Raw genomic sequence first — 19,913 nt, 5'->3', positions numbered from 1 at the left:
TTTGCTTTACTTTGCTACGGCTTCGCTTCAAAAATTATACCCCATGTAGCTTCAGTGGTGCTCCAAAGCATCTTCAAAGTCTCCATAGACGTCTATGACAAAGCTTGTTTGAAGCTCGCTTGAAGCATCTGCGGCTTTTGAGAGGCTTTAATTCAGCTTTAGCTTCACTTTGTTTTGGAGAAATAGCAGGTGTGTGATATCAACAAACACACATGGCATCTGCCAAGCTTCAACAAAACTTGAAAAGAGCATTACTGAAGCACTACCAAAGCCTCATCGAAGCACCACGAAGCTTCATTAAAGCATCAAAAACGCATCAAAAAAGCTTGTTGAAGGGCTCATTTAAACTTGCTTCAACTCACATGAACAACTAGTTTACACTTGCTTCAAAACAAGGCTTCGGACAGGCTTTGTTAAAGCTCTCTGAACGCCAGTTAAAGCTCCTCTCACTAAATAAAATGGTTAGCTTACAGTCCTGTTTACACCTTGCTTTTGCTTTGCTTTGCTTCAGTTTCACTTTAAAAATTATACCCCATTTAGCTTTAGTGGTGCTTCAAAGCCTCCATAGAAGTTTATGGCAAAGCCCGCTTGAGGCCTCATCGAAGCACCAAGCAAAAGCAGGTGTAAACAGGACTGTAAGGCTTCATGTACACGGGATGTTTTTATAACCTCTCCTGAATGAGTTAACTTCATGATTTAACTTTAACTGCGTTTAACGGCATTTTGCCGCGTTTACCTGCGTTTTGCGTGTAGACGCATTAAAAAAAAAAATATATATATATTTTTCAAAATAGCGTTTAGAAGCGTTTGGCACTTGAAATGCCCCTAAACTCAGCTTCTGAACTCATTTTTTGCATTCCAAAAAAAGCTTCTAAATTTAACTGCCTAGAAACAACTGTAAACGACCCTGTGTACATGTACTGATGCCCAAAAAATGCCCAACTGCTCATAAACGTTCATTTAGCAGCAGCAGTGTACATGAGGCCTAAGCTAACCATTTTATTTGGTGACAGGAGCTTTGACTAGCGTTCAGAGAGCTTTAACAAAGCCTGTCCAAAGCCTAGTTTTGAAGCAAGTGTAAGCTAGCCGTTAATGTACGTTGAAGCCGAAGCAAGTGTAAAATGAGCCCTAACTGACACCTTTTGGGGACCAGTGACACTAATACAGTGATCAGTGCTTGTTTACCTAGGCAGACTGCTGTTCTGGCTCTCTGCCTAACGGTCAAAGGGTACCGCGGACATTGAGTCCACGGTACCCGCAAATCAACTCCCGCTATGTATAGTCACAGCGGGAGTGTCGGATCACTTACTAGGTATGTGATCCGGTGCAGAAGAGCCACCTTGCTGCCATATATGTAAGTTATATGGTCAGCAAGTGGTTAAAGGCTGATTTATTTATTTTTTTAAATAACAAACATGTTATACTTACCTGCTCTGTGCAGTGGTTTTGCACAGAGCAGCCCTGATCCTCCTCTGGTCCCCCGCTGGCGCTCCTGGACCCTCCCTCCTGCTGGGTGCAGCTTGCTATGGGGGCACACATGCAGACTTGTTCTCGAGCTGCTGCTTTGTGTGTCCATTCACACACGAAGCGTAGCTCGGCTCCACCCCTGCTCTTTCCTCATTGGCTGTGATTGACAGTAGTGGGAGCCAGTGGCTTCCACTGTTGTCTCAGCCAATAAGGAGGAAGAGACCTTGGAAAGCTGCTCCTCTTGTGCACATCGCTGGATCCAGATAGGGCGCAGGTGAGTATCTGAGGGGGCTGCTGCACACAGAAGGTTTTTTTTTTACATGAAGGGAGTCAGATAACAGTAGCAAAAAATAGTAATTTGGAGATAGGGACGAGGCTGAGAGCAATATAAAGTACTTACTTGAGTTAAGAATACATGCCTATTTTTTTTTTTTACCAAAGTTTAGTGTCTCTTTAGCCTCGATTCACACAGGGGCAACACGACTTCAACGCGACTTTGCAACGCGACTTTAACCCGACTTCAACACGACTTGTGGATCCGACTTTCAATGAACGGGGATCCGACTTGGATCCCCGCCACTGTGTTTGGTATGAATCTTTAGGGGGAACTCCGCGCCAAATTTTAAATAAAAATCCGGCATGGGTTCCCCCCCCCAGGGGCATACCAGGCCCTTGGGTCCGGTATGGATCTTGAGGGGAACCCCCCTACGCCGAAAGGACGGCGTGGGGGGGTCCCCCCAATCCATACCAGACCCTTATCCGAGCACGCAGCCCGGCCGGACAGGAATGGGGGTGGGGACGAGCGAGCGCCCCCCCCCTCCTGAGCCGTACCAGGCCGCATGCCCTCAACATGGGGGGGTTGGTGCCTTGGGGGAGGGGGGCGCGCTGCGGCCCCCCCCCACCCCAAAGCACCTTGTCCCCATGTTGATGAGGACAAGGGCCTCTTCCCGACAACCCTGGCCGTTGGTTGTCGGGGTCTGCGGGCGGGGGGCTTATCGGAATCTGGGAGCCCCCTTTAATAAGGGGGCCCCCAGATCCCGGCCCCCCACCCTATGTGAATAGGTATGGGGTACATGGTACCCCTACCCATTCACCTAGGGAAAAAAGCGTCAATAAAACAAACAGTACACAGGTTTTTTAAAATAATTTATTAGGCAGCTCCGGGATCTTCTTCCGACTTCGGGGGTCCTCTTCCGACTTCGGGGGTCTCTCCGCCGTCTCCTCCCGGTGTCCGCATCTTCTGCCGGCTCCTCCGCTATCTTCTGCAGCTCAATTGCTAGCGGTGGTCCGGACTTCTGCCTTCTTCTTTTCTTCCAAAGATGTTGACACGACGCTCTCTCCAGCTGGAATGGTCTCTGAACGCTCCGCAACGGACTTATATAGGCGGTGACCCCGCCCCCTTATGAGGTCACTGTCCCAGGGCATGCTGGGGCTGTGCCGTCATAAGGGGGCGTGGTCATCACCCGGTGACCACGCCTCCTAAAACGTCACAGACCCAGCATGCCCAGGGACTGTGACGGCATAAGGGGGCGGGGTCACGGCCTATATAAGTCCCTTGCAGAGCGCACAGAAACCATTCTGGCTGGGGAGAGTGTCGTGTCAACATCTCTGGAAGAGAAGAGGGAAGAAGATGATCCAGAGGTCCGGACCACCGCTGGCAAAAGAGCGCCAGAAGATAGCGGTGGAGCCGGCAGAAGATGCGGACACTGGGAGAAGACGCCGGAGAGACCCCCGGAGTCGGAAGAAGATCCCGGAGCTGCCTAATAAATTATTTTAAATACCTGTGTACTGTGTTTTTTATTGACGCTTTTTTCCCTAGGTGAATGGGTAGGGGTACCATGTACCCCATACCTATTCACATAGGGTGGGGGGCCGGGATCTGGGGGCCCCCTTATTAAAGGGGGCTCCCAGATTCCGATAAGCCCCCCGCCCGCAGACCCCGACAACCAACGGCCAGGGTTGTCGGGAAGAGGCCCTTGTCCTCATCAACATGGTGACAAGGTGCTTTGGGGTGGGGGGGGCCGCAGCGCGCCCCCCTCCCCCAAGGCACCAAACCCCCCATGTTGAGGGCATGCGGCCTGGTACGGTTCAGGAGGGGGGGGGGGGCGCTCGCTCGTCCCCACCCCCATTCCTGTCCGGCCGGGCTGCGTGCTCGGATAAGGGTCTGGTATGGATTGGGGGGGACCCCCCACGCCGTTTTTTCGGCGTAGGGGGTTCTCCTCAAGGTCCATACCAGACCCAAGGGCCTGGTATGCCCCTGGAGGGGGAACCCATGCCGGATTTTTATTTAAAATTTGGCGCGGAGTTCCCCTCAAGATCATTTGAGCACAAGTCGCATGCCGAAGTCGGATCATGCGAGACGGCGATCCGACTTCAATGATAGTCAATAGGCTGAAGTCGGATCAAAGTCGGATCCAAGTAGTACAGGGAGTACGCTCTGAAGTCGGAGCGACTTCAGTAGTGTCTATTAAGACGCACCCATGCACTGTAATGTGAATCTCTTTCTGGGGCGACTTGGGGCGACTTGAGGGCTTACAAGTCGGATCCCAAGTCGCGGTAGTGTGAACCGAGCCTTAAGGCTTTAACTGTATTTTATTGCCAACTGTGGCAATAATCTAGCAGATTCCTGGGGCTGGATTCCCAGGGAGGTGTGGATAGTTGCGGCTGTTCAGGCTGTGCGAAACAATGACAGGCTAACAGCGGTCACAGCTGTCCACTCCTGGATGCAAACGGCTCTGTCCCTAACTGCAGGTATTCGCTTCACATGCAATTACATTCAAACACCAACAGACAGCTGCAACTCTCTGCATCCACCTGTGAATCCAGCTGCAGGAATATGCTGGATTCTTGCCGCAGCTGGCACTCTACCACAGCAGTTTTTACTTTTCTGAATCCTTTTTATTAAATTGTTTTATTACTTGTTGATCCTGCCAATAGATCAGTTATTTTCCCTCTTTCTTTAAAGCGGAACTTTACACATAACAAATTGATAAAAAATAATGTTCTTTAGCAAGGAACATACTGTACATTCCACATTAATTATTATGCCTCCAAAATTAGTGTGTGCTGTAAATTGCCTCCAGCATTGCTTCTGTTTCTTTTTACTGGAGGCTGCCGTTTTGCCCAGAGCCCCTGAACAGCAGTGGAATGCCGGGATTGTTACCTGTCACAATTGCTTGTGTTCTCAACCAAACTGTCAAACCATCAATTGGCTGGAGTCATAAGTGATCACATGTGCAGCACCATGGCAGTTGCAGATCAAACGGAAGCAGCTTCCTTGACTGTAAAGGATAGGAGGGTTTAATTCTGCTTTAAGTCTATCAGCAGATTGGCCTCTACCAACTCACCAATGTTCTACATAGCTATACCTGCAAAAGGGGCCAGCCTGAAGTGATCTAGCTGGACTTAATTTTCTGACTAAAGTTCCACTTCAACAGGATGACAGTGCTGGTCGTTCTGTTGTGAAATTGCACAGCAACGTTGCCACCCCATGGGCAGGGTAGTCTTATGCCGCGTAAGCACGACCGGACTTTCCGTCAGAATAGACTCCGGCGGTCTTTCCGACAGAGTTCCACTGAAACGGACTTGCCTACACATGATCACACCAAAATCCGATCGTTTAGAACGCGATGACGTACGACGGGACTAGAAAAAGGAAGTTCAATAGCCAGTAGCATACAGACGAGCGGTTTTCCCGATAGGAACTGATTCCGTCGGAAAGATTTGAAACATGTTCTATTTCTAGGATCGTCAGAATTTTAGAAAGAAAAAGTCCGATGAAGCACACACACGATCGGAATGTCCGACGGAATCATTTCGTCGGACCTTTTCTGCCGGAAAGTCCAGTCGTGTGTACGCGGCATTAGATAGACTTGTAGTTCTAAATGGACTTTAATGCTTAATTCAGATGTGTAAAAAGATAACCCTGATGCAGATTCCTGCGGAAAGTATATTGCGAGCGCCTGTGTCTAGGATTAGGTGTTCTGATCATCAGCGGCCGCTACAACAGAATGACAGGCTGAAAGAAGCCGGGGTTGCCAGCGACTGTAAGCATGTATCTGCAGGTACCACACATTCAGCGGTTACCTGTGTTTAGGGATAGATGACCACCCCTGGACATAGATACATTTTTACTTTTGAAAAATAACTTCTCTACTGGGAATATCTCTAGGTCAGCTGTGCAGGGCAACCAATCAGCTTATAGCTTTCATTTTCAAAGCCTAAGGCCTCTTGCACACAATACTCCTGTTTGAGCATCTACTTTTTCAGACTTTTTTTTTTATGTTTTTTATGTATTTTTGCGCAAATTCCCGCACATTTATGCTTGTTCCCGGATTTACAATGTCAATGGACACATTTGTGTGCTTTTACGCAAATGCGCACATTAATTACTGACCAAAGATGCAGATTTTTCTATTTTTTATTTTTTTTTTACTGAAGAATACACCACACTTGTTTACAAACCTGTGTGCATAGACACATTACAATTAATGGGCTGTATTTTAGCTCAGTAAAAAAACAAGCTGTACTGAGCATTTTCAAGCTGCAGTAAGAGGCCTTATTGAAAAAGCTGAAATTTGAAGTTGATTGGTTTTATGGACAGCAACTCCAAATTCTGTCTGCCCTATTTTTAGGCCTCGAGCCTAAGAAATGCAGTTTATACGGGTATTGAGTGTTTTTCTTTTGGCCTGTAAAAGCACCTCTGTGCAAGTTTGTGGGGTTGATTTGCTAAACACAACTATACTGTGCACTGCAAGTGCACTTGTTCCAGAGCTTAGTAAATGGGGTAAAGCCTCACGGTGCAAAGAATACTCAATGACATTCAAGCAAAATAAAAAACAGCATTTTTGCTTGTACATGATTGGATGATAGAAATTGGCAGAGCTTCACTTCATTTCAGAGCTTCCCCTCAGACGCTAGGACAGTGGCTCCCTCTGCTGTCTCAGTCAAGGAAGAGGGAGAGCCAAGGCCCTCGTGCACATTGTTGGATCAAGATGGGGCTCAGGTAAGTTTTAGGGGGGCCGGGGGCACTGCTGAAGCCAGAAGGTTTTTTACCTTCATGCATACAATGCATGAAGGTAAAAAACCTTGAGCCTGTACAACCACTTTAAGCTCTAAAAATAAAACATTCTAGGTGATTGAGATTTTTTTTTTTTACAGAAGACATGATGAAAGCACAGGCGAGGTTAGGGGTTCAGGCTTGGTGGCAAGAGCAAAAGGAGGGACGTGCAGTTGCGGTGATATGAACATGGTGTGTGGTGACAGAGGGCGGGGTTGCTGGCAGAATGGTGAACTTCCAATAACAATGATGCTGAAGATCCTCTTCAGCATACTCCTCTGCACTGCTAGACCACTCCCTGCAGCCACCTTCTCTCCTGCACACTGGCAGTCTAAGGCCTCCTGACATCATCATAGCCCTGCATTGGATATGAGAACACAGAGGAACAGTCCACCGCTGGAACATAAGGGAGAGTCATCTGTCGGGGAAGTGGAGGGTCGGGTAAATAAAAGTGCTTGTAAAAAGTCTGCTGCGCTAATCAATCTTAAATATCTAAATAAACAAATAGTCCTTCAAGCAGCCAGCACAAAAAATAGATGAACACCAATGTAAAAGAAATGGGGAAAAAAGGGTGCAGCTCTTAAAGATATTGTCCTTAAGGTGATGAATCCTCAAAGAACGCTCAAGATGTATCACATATCATGGTAAGAAACACACTTGATCAGGAAAGAGGGAGAGCCACTACCATCACCCGAACACACTGCCTCTTACCCTCCTCTGTGGACCCTTTTTACAGGGGTCAGATCAGCCAAGGAAACAAAATGGTATCCTTAATCACAGCACACCACATTCAATCAAGCCATGCAGGATAGACATAGGTAACCAGGTCTCCATAAGCCGTTCCCAGTGTTTAAAGCAATGTTGCAACACCAGTGTACATTCCAAGGAAACATAAAAGAACAGACCTCATGGTGCAGTAATCTTTGTAAAGATTTATTGTAAATAATAGAAGTTGCAACCACATGTTGATTAAAAATCGTTTTCGTTATGGTCTCATAACATAAGAACCTCCAACAAGATGGCCGCTGCATCCCAGCCTACACGAGCTCCACGTCTGTTCACAAACTCTTCCCTATGCGTTTCGTCATGAGCTGACATCAGGGGCGTGGTCAGACTTGCATAAAGGAGCATTATATAGGCGGGACAGCTAACCAGTGGCGGAAATGATTTGCGTTCCAGCCGGCAGGAAATTGCCCACAATAATAACATTAGGCATTTCACCAGCCATATACGCCGGAACACTGGAATGCTGGACGGATAAAATCTTTTAGCAATAATCACACTGCCACAAGGAAACAATAAAAAATATATTAAACGGACCAATAGGCCACTCGTAGCCACATTAAAAAAACCTATATAATCGCTACATAGATCTAAACTAATATTAAAGTCTATCTATCTATCTAGCTATATATAAAAAGATATGTGAAAAATATATATAAAAAGAGCTCTTCATGCCGAGACACAGCGCCATCTTGTGGAATGATCATAACAAACAATACAAATCACATTTCAATTCAAACCAATGATATAAAGTGAACACTTTAAAATAAAAATAATAAAATAAAGCAGCAGAATTAAACATTATTAATAAACGCATTCACATCCCATTCTACGTTGATACCAAAGGGACTATAGGTTTTAGCCTTATATATCCATTCAGTTTCAAGCCTGGAGACTCCTCTGGTCATATGACTCCCTCTCCAGTTACTGACATATTTGTCTATCCCCAGAAACACTGTGCCCTTGGGGTCCCAGTTGTGATGGGTGTCATAATGTTTTGAAAAGCTATGTTTAGGATAGCCATTTCTGATATTAGTAACATGCTACTTTAGTCTTACCTGGAGTATGCTTGTGGTGCGACCAATGTATTCCAAACCACATGGACACCTGATGAGATAAACCACATATTTAGTGGTACATGTAATAAAGGGTTTTATTGAAAAATGTTTGTGGGTAGAATTGGACTCAAAGGTATCAGTCCTTCTACCCTGCAAGTTGATTTTACAAACCGAGCATTTTCTACATGGGGAAAAAAAACCCTATGTTATGAAAAAATGACACCCTATTGGGGGGGATCAATTATATTCAGTGCCACTTGAAGCCTCAAAGGTGACTTTTTACAATAGTTTTTGACTCTTTAAACGTCATCGTGCTGCAACTTGGTTATTTGTTGTTAGACATATTCTGTCATGGATATTTTTGATTTTAGAGCCTCTCATATGATCAATATAGATGGCATATTTAACCCAGATAATACTATTAATAATGATTGGGGGGGGGGTATGTTTCTCAGGCTCAAAAATCTGGGGACCTCAGAACTACATACCAACTGGGATATTGCCTTCTTTGAACATTATATTGCAGAGAAGATGGTTCTCAGGAGTCTGAGGTGGGAGGTTTCTCCACAGAGTGATATATTAGATGTCACAGAGTTGCTCCAATATTTCAACAAAGCAGGTTTTGGACTGCTAGAACACATGCTTGGTAAGAAGAAACAAAAATTATTAAAATTAGATGAGGAAATTAGCACTCTTCGGAAAATGAATATCAAGAGATATCTAGTAAGCAACCCTTTTAGGTTGGAAAAAAAAGTGGCCCCACAGATCAAAAATATACCTTTCTAGCTAACGCTTCTGTTTTCAACCCCCCTGGGCATTTGGTACGCTCTGTTTCCGTCTTTAAAGATTTGGTCAATAAGGATCTTGAGCAGTTGCAGCTTAAGAGAAGTAGGGGTGACCTTACATTCAATAGGGGTCTTGAGTTGTTGAAAAGCCGTAGTGACATAGTAGTGCGTCCTGCGGACAAAGGAGGGGGCATAGTTATATTTGACTCTGAAGCATATAATTTGGAGATGTTGCGTCTCCTTTCAGATAGGGATACTTGTGTTCCCCTCACAGGAAACTCTACAACCAAATACAAAAAGGACCTTGTGTGCCTTGTGGATTCCGACAGAACATTCTTACCAAAAAAGAGAAGCTCTTTTTGGTCCCGGTTGTCCCCAGGGTACCGGTGATGTACTACCTTCCGAAGGTACACATGGATCCGGTACACCCCCCTGGAAGGCTGATTATCAGTGGTATTGATTCAGTTACTTGCAGAGTGGGTAAGTATATAGACCACTTTTTGCAGCCACTGGTGGCTAAAACCCCCTAGTTTCTATGAGATTCCATGTAGGTCATCAACATCCTTCTGGTTATTGAGTGGAGGGATAGCTACATCTTTGCAACTGCAGATGTGGCATCCCTCTACATGATCATTTCACATACACATGGTCGTGAGGCTTTTGAACATTATCTTGGAAGAGATGATGTGGTGAATGACCAACGCAAGTTCATTTTGTCATTACTTGATTTCGCAAAGGCGCATAATTATTTTTGGTTCGGGGGCTCCTACTACTTACAGAACAGGGGAGTGGCCATGGGTGCCAAGTGTGCACCAAGCATGGCCAACCTGTTCATGGCCAGTTGGGAGGAGGACGTTGTAACGGAATGTCCCACACTCCACTTGTCATCAACAACTATAGTAGAAGTAGACTGTTCGTCTCCTAGCCAGTCCTGGAGGCTAATGTGATCAGCTCACTAAATTAACATGTTGAGTTCAGAATCAAACAAACCAATAATAGTCTTTACATATATATCCTGGGAGATATTGGGGATAAATATTACTGTCCCATTTTAAGCGATCCAAGACATACCCTCCAAGTCACCATTTCCCATATGGCATACACAGGGTCCCCAGAGTCTGTGTGTCCTGGGGAACCAGGACCCGAATGCACAGTAATACCACCTCAAGAGTCCCCAGGCATACAGCTCACAAAGAGCACTGTTCCCCCAAATGCCAGGGCCCATAATTGGTTGGCAAGAGGCTTGCATTCAGTCCCCTCCAAAAGCCTCTATCCCGGGTGAGTCTGTCACAGACGTCATCTACACCAGACCTAGCCCAGAGCTGATATTCTGGAGGAGGTATATTGATGATGTCCTCCTCATTTGGGATGGTGATCAGTGTTCCCTGGAGGAATTTCTGTTTTGTTTTTTTTTTGGATTGACAATGACGGGGGCATCAAACTCCAATATTAGTTCAGTAAACTGGAATTCACTTTTTGGATTTGAGTATTAGGATATCTGAAAGAACCATCGTCACGTCTACGCACTTTAAGGAGACTGACAGGAAAGGCTTTATCAGTACCAATAGCTGCCTTGAAGTCTGTTCCTGTCAGTCAGTTTTTGAGGCTCAAACGTAATTGTACCAATCGTGAGGATTTTTTGAGGGAGGCTGATATCCTTAGGGCTAGGTTTCTTGAGAAGGGCTATGACCCATTGGTGTTGAATGAGCGCTTGAGAGTGCTTCTGTGAAGAATAGAAATGATCTGTTGGTCCCCAGAATCAAAGACACCAATGAAACCTACAAACATGCATTTTTTACTACTTATTCCATCCACCAAAATTTGGTTAAGAAGATTTTGTATAGACATTGGAACGTCCTACGGAATGATAGAATATTAGGACCTCTTCTACCTGAACGCCCTACGGTTGTCTTCTACAGAAGGGCACCACCTTTGAGGCTTCAAGTAGCACCGAAAATAATTGATCCCCCAATAGGGTGTAATTTTTTCATAACAGGGTTTTTTTCCATGTATAAAATGCTCGGTTTGCAAAATCAACCTGCAGGGTAGGACTGATACCTTCCAGTCCAATTCTACCCACAAGCATTTTTCTATAAGACCCTTTATTAAGTGTACCACTAAATATGTGGTTTATCTCATCAGGTGTCCATGTGGTTGGTCGCACCACACGCATGCTCCAGGTAAAACTAAAGGAGCATGTTACTAATATTAGAAATGGCTATCCTAAACATAGCCTTTCAAAACATTATGACACCCATCACAACCAGGACCCCAAGGGCACAGTGTTTCTGGGGATAGACAAATATGTCGGTAACTGGAGAGGGAGTCATATGACCAGAGGAGTCTCCAGGCTTGAAACTGAATGGATATATAAGGCTAAAACCTATAGTCCCTTTGGTATCAACGTAGAATGGGATGTGAATGCGTTTATTAATAATGCTTCATTCTGCTTTATTTTTTTATTAAATTGTTAATTTTATATTATTGGTTTGCAAAGAAATGTGATTTGTATTGTTTTTTTTAATGATTTTTTAATGTGGCTATGAGTGGCCTATTGGTCCGTTTAGAATATTTTTTTTATTGTTTCCTTGTGACGGTGTGATTTTTGCTAAAATATGTTATCTGTTATCAGTGGATGACACATCTGGTTTTGTTTACCAGGCTGATTTTCTGCTGGTTGGAACGCATTCCAGCGTATATCCGACTGGTGGAATGCCTAATGTTATTATTGTAGGCAATTTCCTGCCAGCTGGATCGCAAATCATTTCCTCCGATAGTTAGCTGTCCCGCCTATATAATACTCCTTTATGCACATGTGGCCACGCCCCTGACGACTTCAGCTGATGATGAAACACATAGGGAGGGGTTAGTGACTAGACGTGGAGCTCGTGTAGGCTAGGACGTGGCGGCCATCTTGTTGGAGGTTCTTATGTTATGAGACCTTAACTAAAGCGATTTTTAATCAACTAACATGTGAGTGCAACTTCTATTATTTACAATAAATCATGAGGTCTGTTCTTATATGTATCCTTGGGATGTACGCTGGTGTTGCAACATTGCTATGAACACTGGGAACTGCTTGTGGAGACCTGGTTACCTATGTCTATCCTGCCTGGCTTGATTAAACATGGTGTGCTGTGATTAAGGATACCATTTATTTCCCTGGCTGATCTGACCCCTGTAATAAGGGTCCACAGAGGAGGGTAAGAGGCAGTGTGTTCGGGTGACGCAGGTGGCTCTCCCTATTTCCTGATCAAGTGCGTTTCTTACCATGATATGCGATACATCTTGAGCGTTCTTTGAGGATTCATCACCTTAAAGCAGAACTCCGGGATTTTCAAAAAATCCCCCATTAGTACACACCCCCATAAAACACTAAACAGTTATTACATTTGTGATATTTCTTACTGTTTAAGAAATATGTCTGTTTAATTTTCAGGAAATCAGCTCTGTGATTTCAAAAAATGCAGCCTGTATTCTAGCAAGGAGGAGGTTTTAGAACAGTGATTGCATCGTATCCTCTTCTCTTTCTCTAAACTGTAATCAGACTACATTTCCCATGAATCCTTGGGCTGGGAGTGAATGTGGGTGGTACACTAGGCTTGTACATGTAAATGTGAACTCGCCCACTTCAATATAAATCACACCCCTCATTTTGCAGCCAGCAAGCCATTCTGCCCAGTAACACACAGTATGATAGGTTACAACCTTATAAATGAAAAGCATTTTAATATAAATGCATATTAATAAGAATATTAATTTAATGCATTTAATATAAATGCAAACCAGTGCAACGTGTCAGGGACCACCAGTGCCGCATGTCAGGGACCACCAGTGCCGCATGTCAGGGACCACCAGTGCAGAATGTCAGGAACCACCAGTGCCGCATGTCAGGGACCACCAGTGCAGATTATCAGTGCGGTGTCACCAGTGCCTTATCAGTGCGGTGACACCAGTGCCTTATCAGTGCCTATCAGTGCCCATCAGTGCGGTGACACCAGTGCCTTATCAGTGCCCATCAGTGAGGTGACATCAGTGCCCATCAGTGCGGTGACACCAGTGCCTTATCAGTGCCCATCAGTGTGGTGTCACCTGTGCCTTATTAGTGCCCATCATTGCAGAACGGGGAGAGTTACAGATAATCGGGACAGAGCGGATCTCGGGCTGACAGCATGGAGGCGGGGCTGTTCCACAAGCGGCGTTTTCACATCCTGTACAGATCTGTCAGCCCGAGATTTGCTCTGTCCTGATTATCTGTAACTCTCCCCGCATTGGAGAGAGTTGACGAGTGGGCGGTGGCGGGGGGTGAGTTCTGCTTTAAGGACAATATCTTTAAGCGCTGCACTCTTTTTTTCAAGTAAAAGTGCTTATTTAATTCAGTTGTTTCCCCAGTTCATATAAAGTCATTGTTTCATGTGTTTCATCATGCGTTTTTTTTTTTTTTTTTTTTTAAATCATACTGACCTAGGTGAATGCAGCATCGGTCCGATCCTGCATCTGTCCCTCGCTGGATCAATGATCGCTCAGTTCTCAGTACTCCGTGAGCAGAGAGCTGGTGACTGTCACCGACTCTCTGCTCGTCGCACAACGAACTGCACTCTTGTGATCCACAGGAGAAGTACAGCCATACGATAAAGAGCCTTCAGGTCTGGTATGAATTTTAAAAAGGACCCTCTAAATGTATACCAGACCATTATCCGTGCTTGCTGCAACCCCCCTTCCCAAAAGCACCTTATCCCCATGTTAATGAGAACAAGGGTCTCTTCTCTGCAACCACTGCTAAATATTTTACTTCCTGTTGCAGCCAGAAGGACCGGTCTACGGTAAAATAAGGTGCAGAAAAGCACAGTAGTGAATTGAGCCCCTAGTCTACTTCAGCTACATAAAAAACCACATGAAGCATAAAAAAATGTCAAAAACGCATGTTGTCACACTAAAAAGCGCACTGAAAAATGCATCATGCTGCAGCAGCAGTAGTGTGAACCAAGGCATAGGGTAAGTGGATGGAAGGTGATATTATCTGTATTATGTGTAAGCTGCATGTGTAATATTTCATTTATTTTATATGGTGGGCATCTTGTTCTTTTCAGTCTATATTACAGAGTAATATAAATAATAAACACATCTTGCATTGTTCTAATTCTTGTTGTTATTCTGTTTATCTCCAGTCTCCATCTGTTGGATCTGCCTTGGGAAGATGTGTTGGTCCCTCATATCCTGTCCTATTTACCGCTACGACACATCATAACTCTGCAGAGGGTCAGCAAAGCTTTTCAGTGCTTAGTGCAGCTCTATCTGGCCAACTGTCGTAGCTTTGACTCCACACAGGTATTGTTTGTGTTCAGTTTTGAGGGATTGAATGTCCTGTAAATGTTTCTTAAAGTGATATTAAAGGCTGTATTTTTTCTGTTAAAAAAAAAAGTGGTTTTACTTACCCGCTACAATATTACACAGAGCATTCCCTTACCTTCTCTTTGGCAGTCTCCCACCAGCGCTGGGTACTTCCAAAGCAAGATGGGTGCTAAGGAGGCACCTGTACGCCCACACTCCCGAGCCAGGCTGTGTGCATTCATAGACACACATAGTTTACTATCACTTTCAATGATACTGGTAAACAGGACAAATAGAGAGGGTGAATCTCCCTAGTGGGGGCACAGACAGCAGTGATAAACTGACAGGTGTTCTAACCCCTCTCAACTCTATCCAAAAAAAAAAAATTCAGCTTTTTGGTGGGATACTCTCAAAAGGTTAATCACATCTAAAAGCATGTAGACCTTGCCACTTTCCTCATTAGACCCCTGCAAGTGCAGCAGCTGATTGAGAATTATAAAATCACTCCCATTCACTTGCACTTTGCAAATGTCATGGACACAGACAAACAAACAGCTATTTCTTTAGAATAACAAAAGGTAGGAATCTGCAACAGTGTTTGTAAAAATACTTACAATGTATATAGATCACCCAGAGGGGAATGTTTTTTTTTTTTTTTTTTTCCCTCAACAAGAGTGGAGTTAATCTTTAACGTGGTTTTATAGTCTAATTTATTTTATTTAAATGCATTCTCTGCAATAAAGTATACAGTGCCTTGAAAAAATATGCATACCCCTTCAAATTTTCCACATTTTGTCGTGTTACCACCCAAAAAAGTAAATGTATTTTATTGGGATTTTATGTGATAGACCAACACTAAGTGAGACATAATTGTTAAGTGGAAGGAAAATGATAAATGGTTTTCCACATTTTTTACAAATAAATACCTGAAAAAGTGTGGTGTGCCCCCTTTACTCAAATCTAGTGGAACCAATTGCCTTTAGAAGTCACCTAATTAGTAAATAGAGTCCACCTGTGTGTAATTTAATCTCAGTATAAATACAGCTGTTCTGTGAAGTCCTCAGAGGTTTGTTAGAAAACCTTAGCGAACAAACAGCATCATGAAGGCCAAGGAACACACCAGACAGGTCAGGGATAAAGTTGTGAAGTTTAAAGCATGGTTAGGGTATAAAAAAATATTCTAAGCTTTGAACATCTCATAGAGCACTGTTTAATCCATCATCCGAAAATGGAAAGAGTATGGCACAACTGCAAACCTACCAAGACATGGCCGTCCACCTAAACTGACAGGCCCGGCAAGGAGAGCATTAATCAGAGAAGCAGCCAAGAGGCCCATGATAACTCTGGAGGAGCTGCAGAGATCCACAGCTCAGGTGGGAGAATTTCTACAGGACAACTATTAGTTGCGCACTCCACAAATCTGACCTTTATAGAAGAGTGGCAAGAAGAAAGCCATTGTTGAAAGAAAGCCATAAGAAGTCCCGTTTGCAGTTTGCGAGAATCCATGTAGCAGACATAGCAAACATGTGGAAGAAGGTGCTCTGGTCAGATGAGACCAAAATTGAACTTTTTGGCCTAAAAGCAAAATGCTGTGTGTGACGGAAAACAAACACTGCACATCACCCTGAATACACTATTCCCACCGTGAAACATGGCGGTGGCAGCATCATGGTGTAGGGATGCTTTTCTTCAGCAGGGACAGGGAAGATGGTCAGATATGATGGGGAGATGGATGGAGCCAAACTACAGGGCAATCTTAGAAGAAAACCTATTCGAGTCTGCAAAAGACATGAGACTGGGGCGGAGGTTCACCTTCCAGCAGGACAACGACTCTAAACATACAGCCAGAGCTACAATGGAATGGTTTAGATGAAAGCATATTCATGTGTTAGAATGGCCCAGTCAAAGTCTAGACCTAAATCCAATTGAGAATCTGTGGCAAAACTTCAAAATTGCTGTTCACAGATGCTCTCCATCCAATCTGACAGAGCTTGAGCTATTTTTCAAAGAAGAATGGGCAAAAATATCACTCTCTAGATGTGCAAAGCTGGTAGAGACATCCCCAAAAAGACTTGCAGCTGTAATTGCAGCGAAAGCAAAGTATTAACTCAGGGGGGCTGAATAAAAAATGCACTCCACACAGATATTTATTTGTAAAAAATGTTAAACCATTTATCGTTTTCCTTTCACTTCACAATTATGTGCCACTTTGTGTTGGTCTATGACATAAAGTCTCAATAAAATACATTTACGTTTTTGGTTGTAACATGACAAAATGTGGAAAATTTCAAGGGGCATGAATACTTTTTCAAGGCACTGTAGAACTAGTACATGCCATTTATCAGCAGTTTGCAGTATGGGTATGGTTTATCCATCTAAATTATTATTATCTTTTCTTTAGGCTCGGTTCACACTGGTGTGCTGTCCGACATCGGATGTGATTCGCACCGCACTACAGTGCAAATCACATGCGATGTCTGTGCGATGCGAACTCAGCCATACAGATAGTATAGCTGAATTTGCATCACATTCTAACCAAACTCGCACAGGATCCTTTTTTTGGTCCGCGCCAGAATCAGATCGCACGGGTGTTCACATTCACCAATGTAAGACCATAATCTTAGGCTCGGTTCACATTGGTGCGATGCGAGAACCCTGCAAATCCACTGCCGCATCGCACCCAACTCGCAGGCAGTTCGCACTACGCTATGCAAACTGATTTGGGGGTGTCATTAACTTTCTATTGACACTCCCAGCAGTTCGCATATGGCAGTGTGAACTGCCTGCGAATCGGGTGCGATGTGGCAGTGGATTTTGCAGGGTTCTCGCATCGCACCAATGTGAACCGAGCCTAAGATTATGGTCTTACATTGGTTAATGAAGATACTGCATCTCAGTTCTCGTGTTACAGTGCAGTAATGAGGAACCATTCACTTACATCATAATGTTTACTGTATTGTTCAGCAAAATAAACTCTTCTGTATACTTTTTTAAATGCCACAAATGGGTTGAACTTACTTTGACCCTCCCTGGCTTTTTTTACCTGTGCTAAAAGCAATGTATTAAAATTTAAAAAAAATAGCCTTCTGACTGTACAGTATAAAATTTATATATGTGTCTTCATGTATACTTTTTTTACGGAGAGGATCATGTAGGCTACCATTGCAGACCTCCTCCTCTCTCAGTACTTTACTAAAGGTAAATAGCCTGTTCATGTTGCAGTTCCTTCTTTGGAAGGGAATTTGCCCCAGAGCTTATTGAATGTGGTGACATTTCACGTTAGAAAGAATATTCAATCACGTGCAAGGAAAAAAAAAAAAAAACACCACAGGGGCACAGAAGGGTGGTGTATAAAGATTTGAAATGTGTTTGCTGATAATTGAAGGTGCTCACTTTTTTTGCTTAGTTTTCTTTGTTCAGTAAACGAAAAGGTTATTTTTAATGTCACATTCGAGATTTTGGAAGACTGAGCCAACCTTTCTTCACAAGTCTGTGGGAATGATCACCTGCAGCATCACAGGACTGTCCGCCTACGCCAAGAGCTTATGTAAACAATGCCTATTACCATTATGGCATGGGGTGGCCGCTCAGTGCTAGACATAAAGTGTTGCATGATCTCCACCTTACTTAGCAGGGAGGCTTCTCTGATTTCCATCAAGGAAGCTATGGGGAACATTTGTAAAACTAGAGCTTGCTGAAGATCAGGACATTTTCTTCACATTGCCTATGTTTTAAAGAAGTGCTTGTTAATTTGTACCATACAATTGCAGAATTTTTACTGTGTTTTTACTGTGAACTCCGTAATTAGCAAAATTGCCATATTTAGCAACACTCACAAAAGTCCCAGATTTCAGCATGTGCATTTTGTTCTGAATGTACTGTGCAGAAAAGCTTTTCCTTTTTTTTTTTTAACAGGTGCCCATATATGTATAGATTTCTTCCATTTGGCTTGCAGACTGAATGAAAGAAATCGAAACAGATTCCTCCATCCTCTCTAGCAGTGCAGATAAACAAAGCCCCCCTTTTGGACTATTGCATTTCGGCATAAAATATAATAAATGTGTGCCGCACTACTAGTCTCAAACTTATAAATGTGCAATACCATGCTAAACAACAAAGTACCAACTTAATAATAATAATAATAACTAGAAAAGCTACAATTTCGGGGGAAATTGTGTGAAGTGTTCTGGCCTCCACCAGTAGTCTACAAGCATTATCAAGCCTAGCAGATGAAGGTATGACCACATGCATTTGGGGGGTCTCAGCATCTTGACGTAGAATGGAGGTGAAGGTGTGCTATCTATTTGATGATGATCAGTGTTTACAACCACTGTTTCCTGGCAACGCTCATGCCCTGTTTATGCTTCACAACCACTGCTCAAAACACAATACACAGGATCATGATAGCTGTAATAACTGTGCAGTACTTCAAACGGTCATATTTTAAAAAACTATAAATCCTACAGCGAAGAGCCTTATATTGTGAGAATCACAAGACCCAGACCTAGATTTTGATGCATAGTATGTCTCTGAAATATTAAAAATGAAGGCACAGTCACAGTTTAGATATTGCCCTTCAAATTTGAAGTGGCTAGAGTGTAGTTTCAATGAATGTCAATGGACGGCGTGAGTTGCAAACAAATTGTCATATTATGAAAACTATCAGGACTATGGCTTAGCCGTGGACATGTTTAGTGGCAGCAGGGATAGCTGAACATTTTGATATAAGATTTGTGTAGGTGGGCTTGCAAATGAGGGAGTGGCGGCAGCTTTTTGTCACCTCCCACTCTAGTTTTGAACATTTCCCCATTCGTTCCTATGGGACCAATTTTGGACAAAAATGACAATATTTCGTGAACCATTCAGCAAAACATTCCACAAAGTAATAGCACACCATTGGGAACAATCTGCACATTTCGGTATATTACTTTTCTATGTAGTGTAAAAGCTGTGGGAGGAGTTAGGGTGGTAAATTTGGCTATAATAAGAATAATAACTAGAAAATGCATTTCCTGGGGAAAATGCGTGGGAATGCTGAATAGCTGAATTGCTAAAACGGCCCCCAGCAAAACTGCCCCCATCATATTGCCATCAAAACTGCCCCATCAGAATTGCCCCATAAAAATTGTCCCCATCAAAACTGCCCCATCATATTGCCACCATCAAAACTGCCCCATCAGATTGCCACCATCAAAATTGCCCCATCAAAACTACCCCATCAGAATTGCCCTATCAAAACTGCCCCATCATATTGCCACCATCATAACTGCGCCATCAGAATTGTCCCATCAAAACTGCCCCATCATATTGCCACCATCAAAACTGCCCCATCAGAATTGCACCATCAAAACTGCCCCATCAGAATTGCCCCATCAAAACTGCCCCATCATATTGCCACCATCAAAACTGTCCCATCAGAATTGCCCCATC

At 43.7% G+C, this 19,913-nt stretch overlaps 1 protein-coding gene across 2 annotated transcripts in view; it reads left to right on the top strand.

The window, feature by feature from the left end:
* FBXL15 (F-box and leucine rich repeat protein 15) overlaps positions 1-19,913 on the top strand; it is an 81,464-nt gene that overhangs the window by 16,417 nt on the left and 45,134 nt on the right. For both annotated transcript variants that reach the window (XM_073596609.1, XM_073596611.1), the window contains exon 3: positions 14,321-14,480. In XM_073596609.1, the coding sequence (XP_073452710.1) occupies positions 14,321-14,480 (160 nt within the window). The remainder of the gene's footprint in view (positions 1-14,320; positions 14,481-19,913) is intronic.

This window comes from Aquarana catesbeiana, linkage group LG08 (genome assembly GCF_042186555.1).
Source record: "Aquarana catesbeiana isolate 2022-GZ linkage group LG08, ASM4218655v1, whole genome shotgun sequence".
Lineage (NCBI taxonomy): Eukaryota > Metazoa > Chordata > Amphibia > Anura > Ranidae > Aquarana > Aquarana catesbeiana.
Note: the sequence above shows the minus strand (reverse complement) of the source record. Positions and strands in the feature narration are given on the sequence as shown.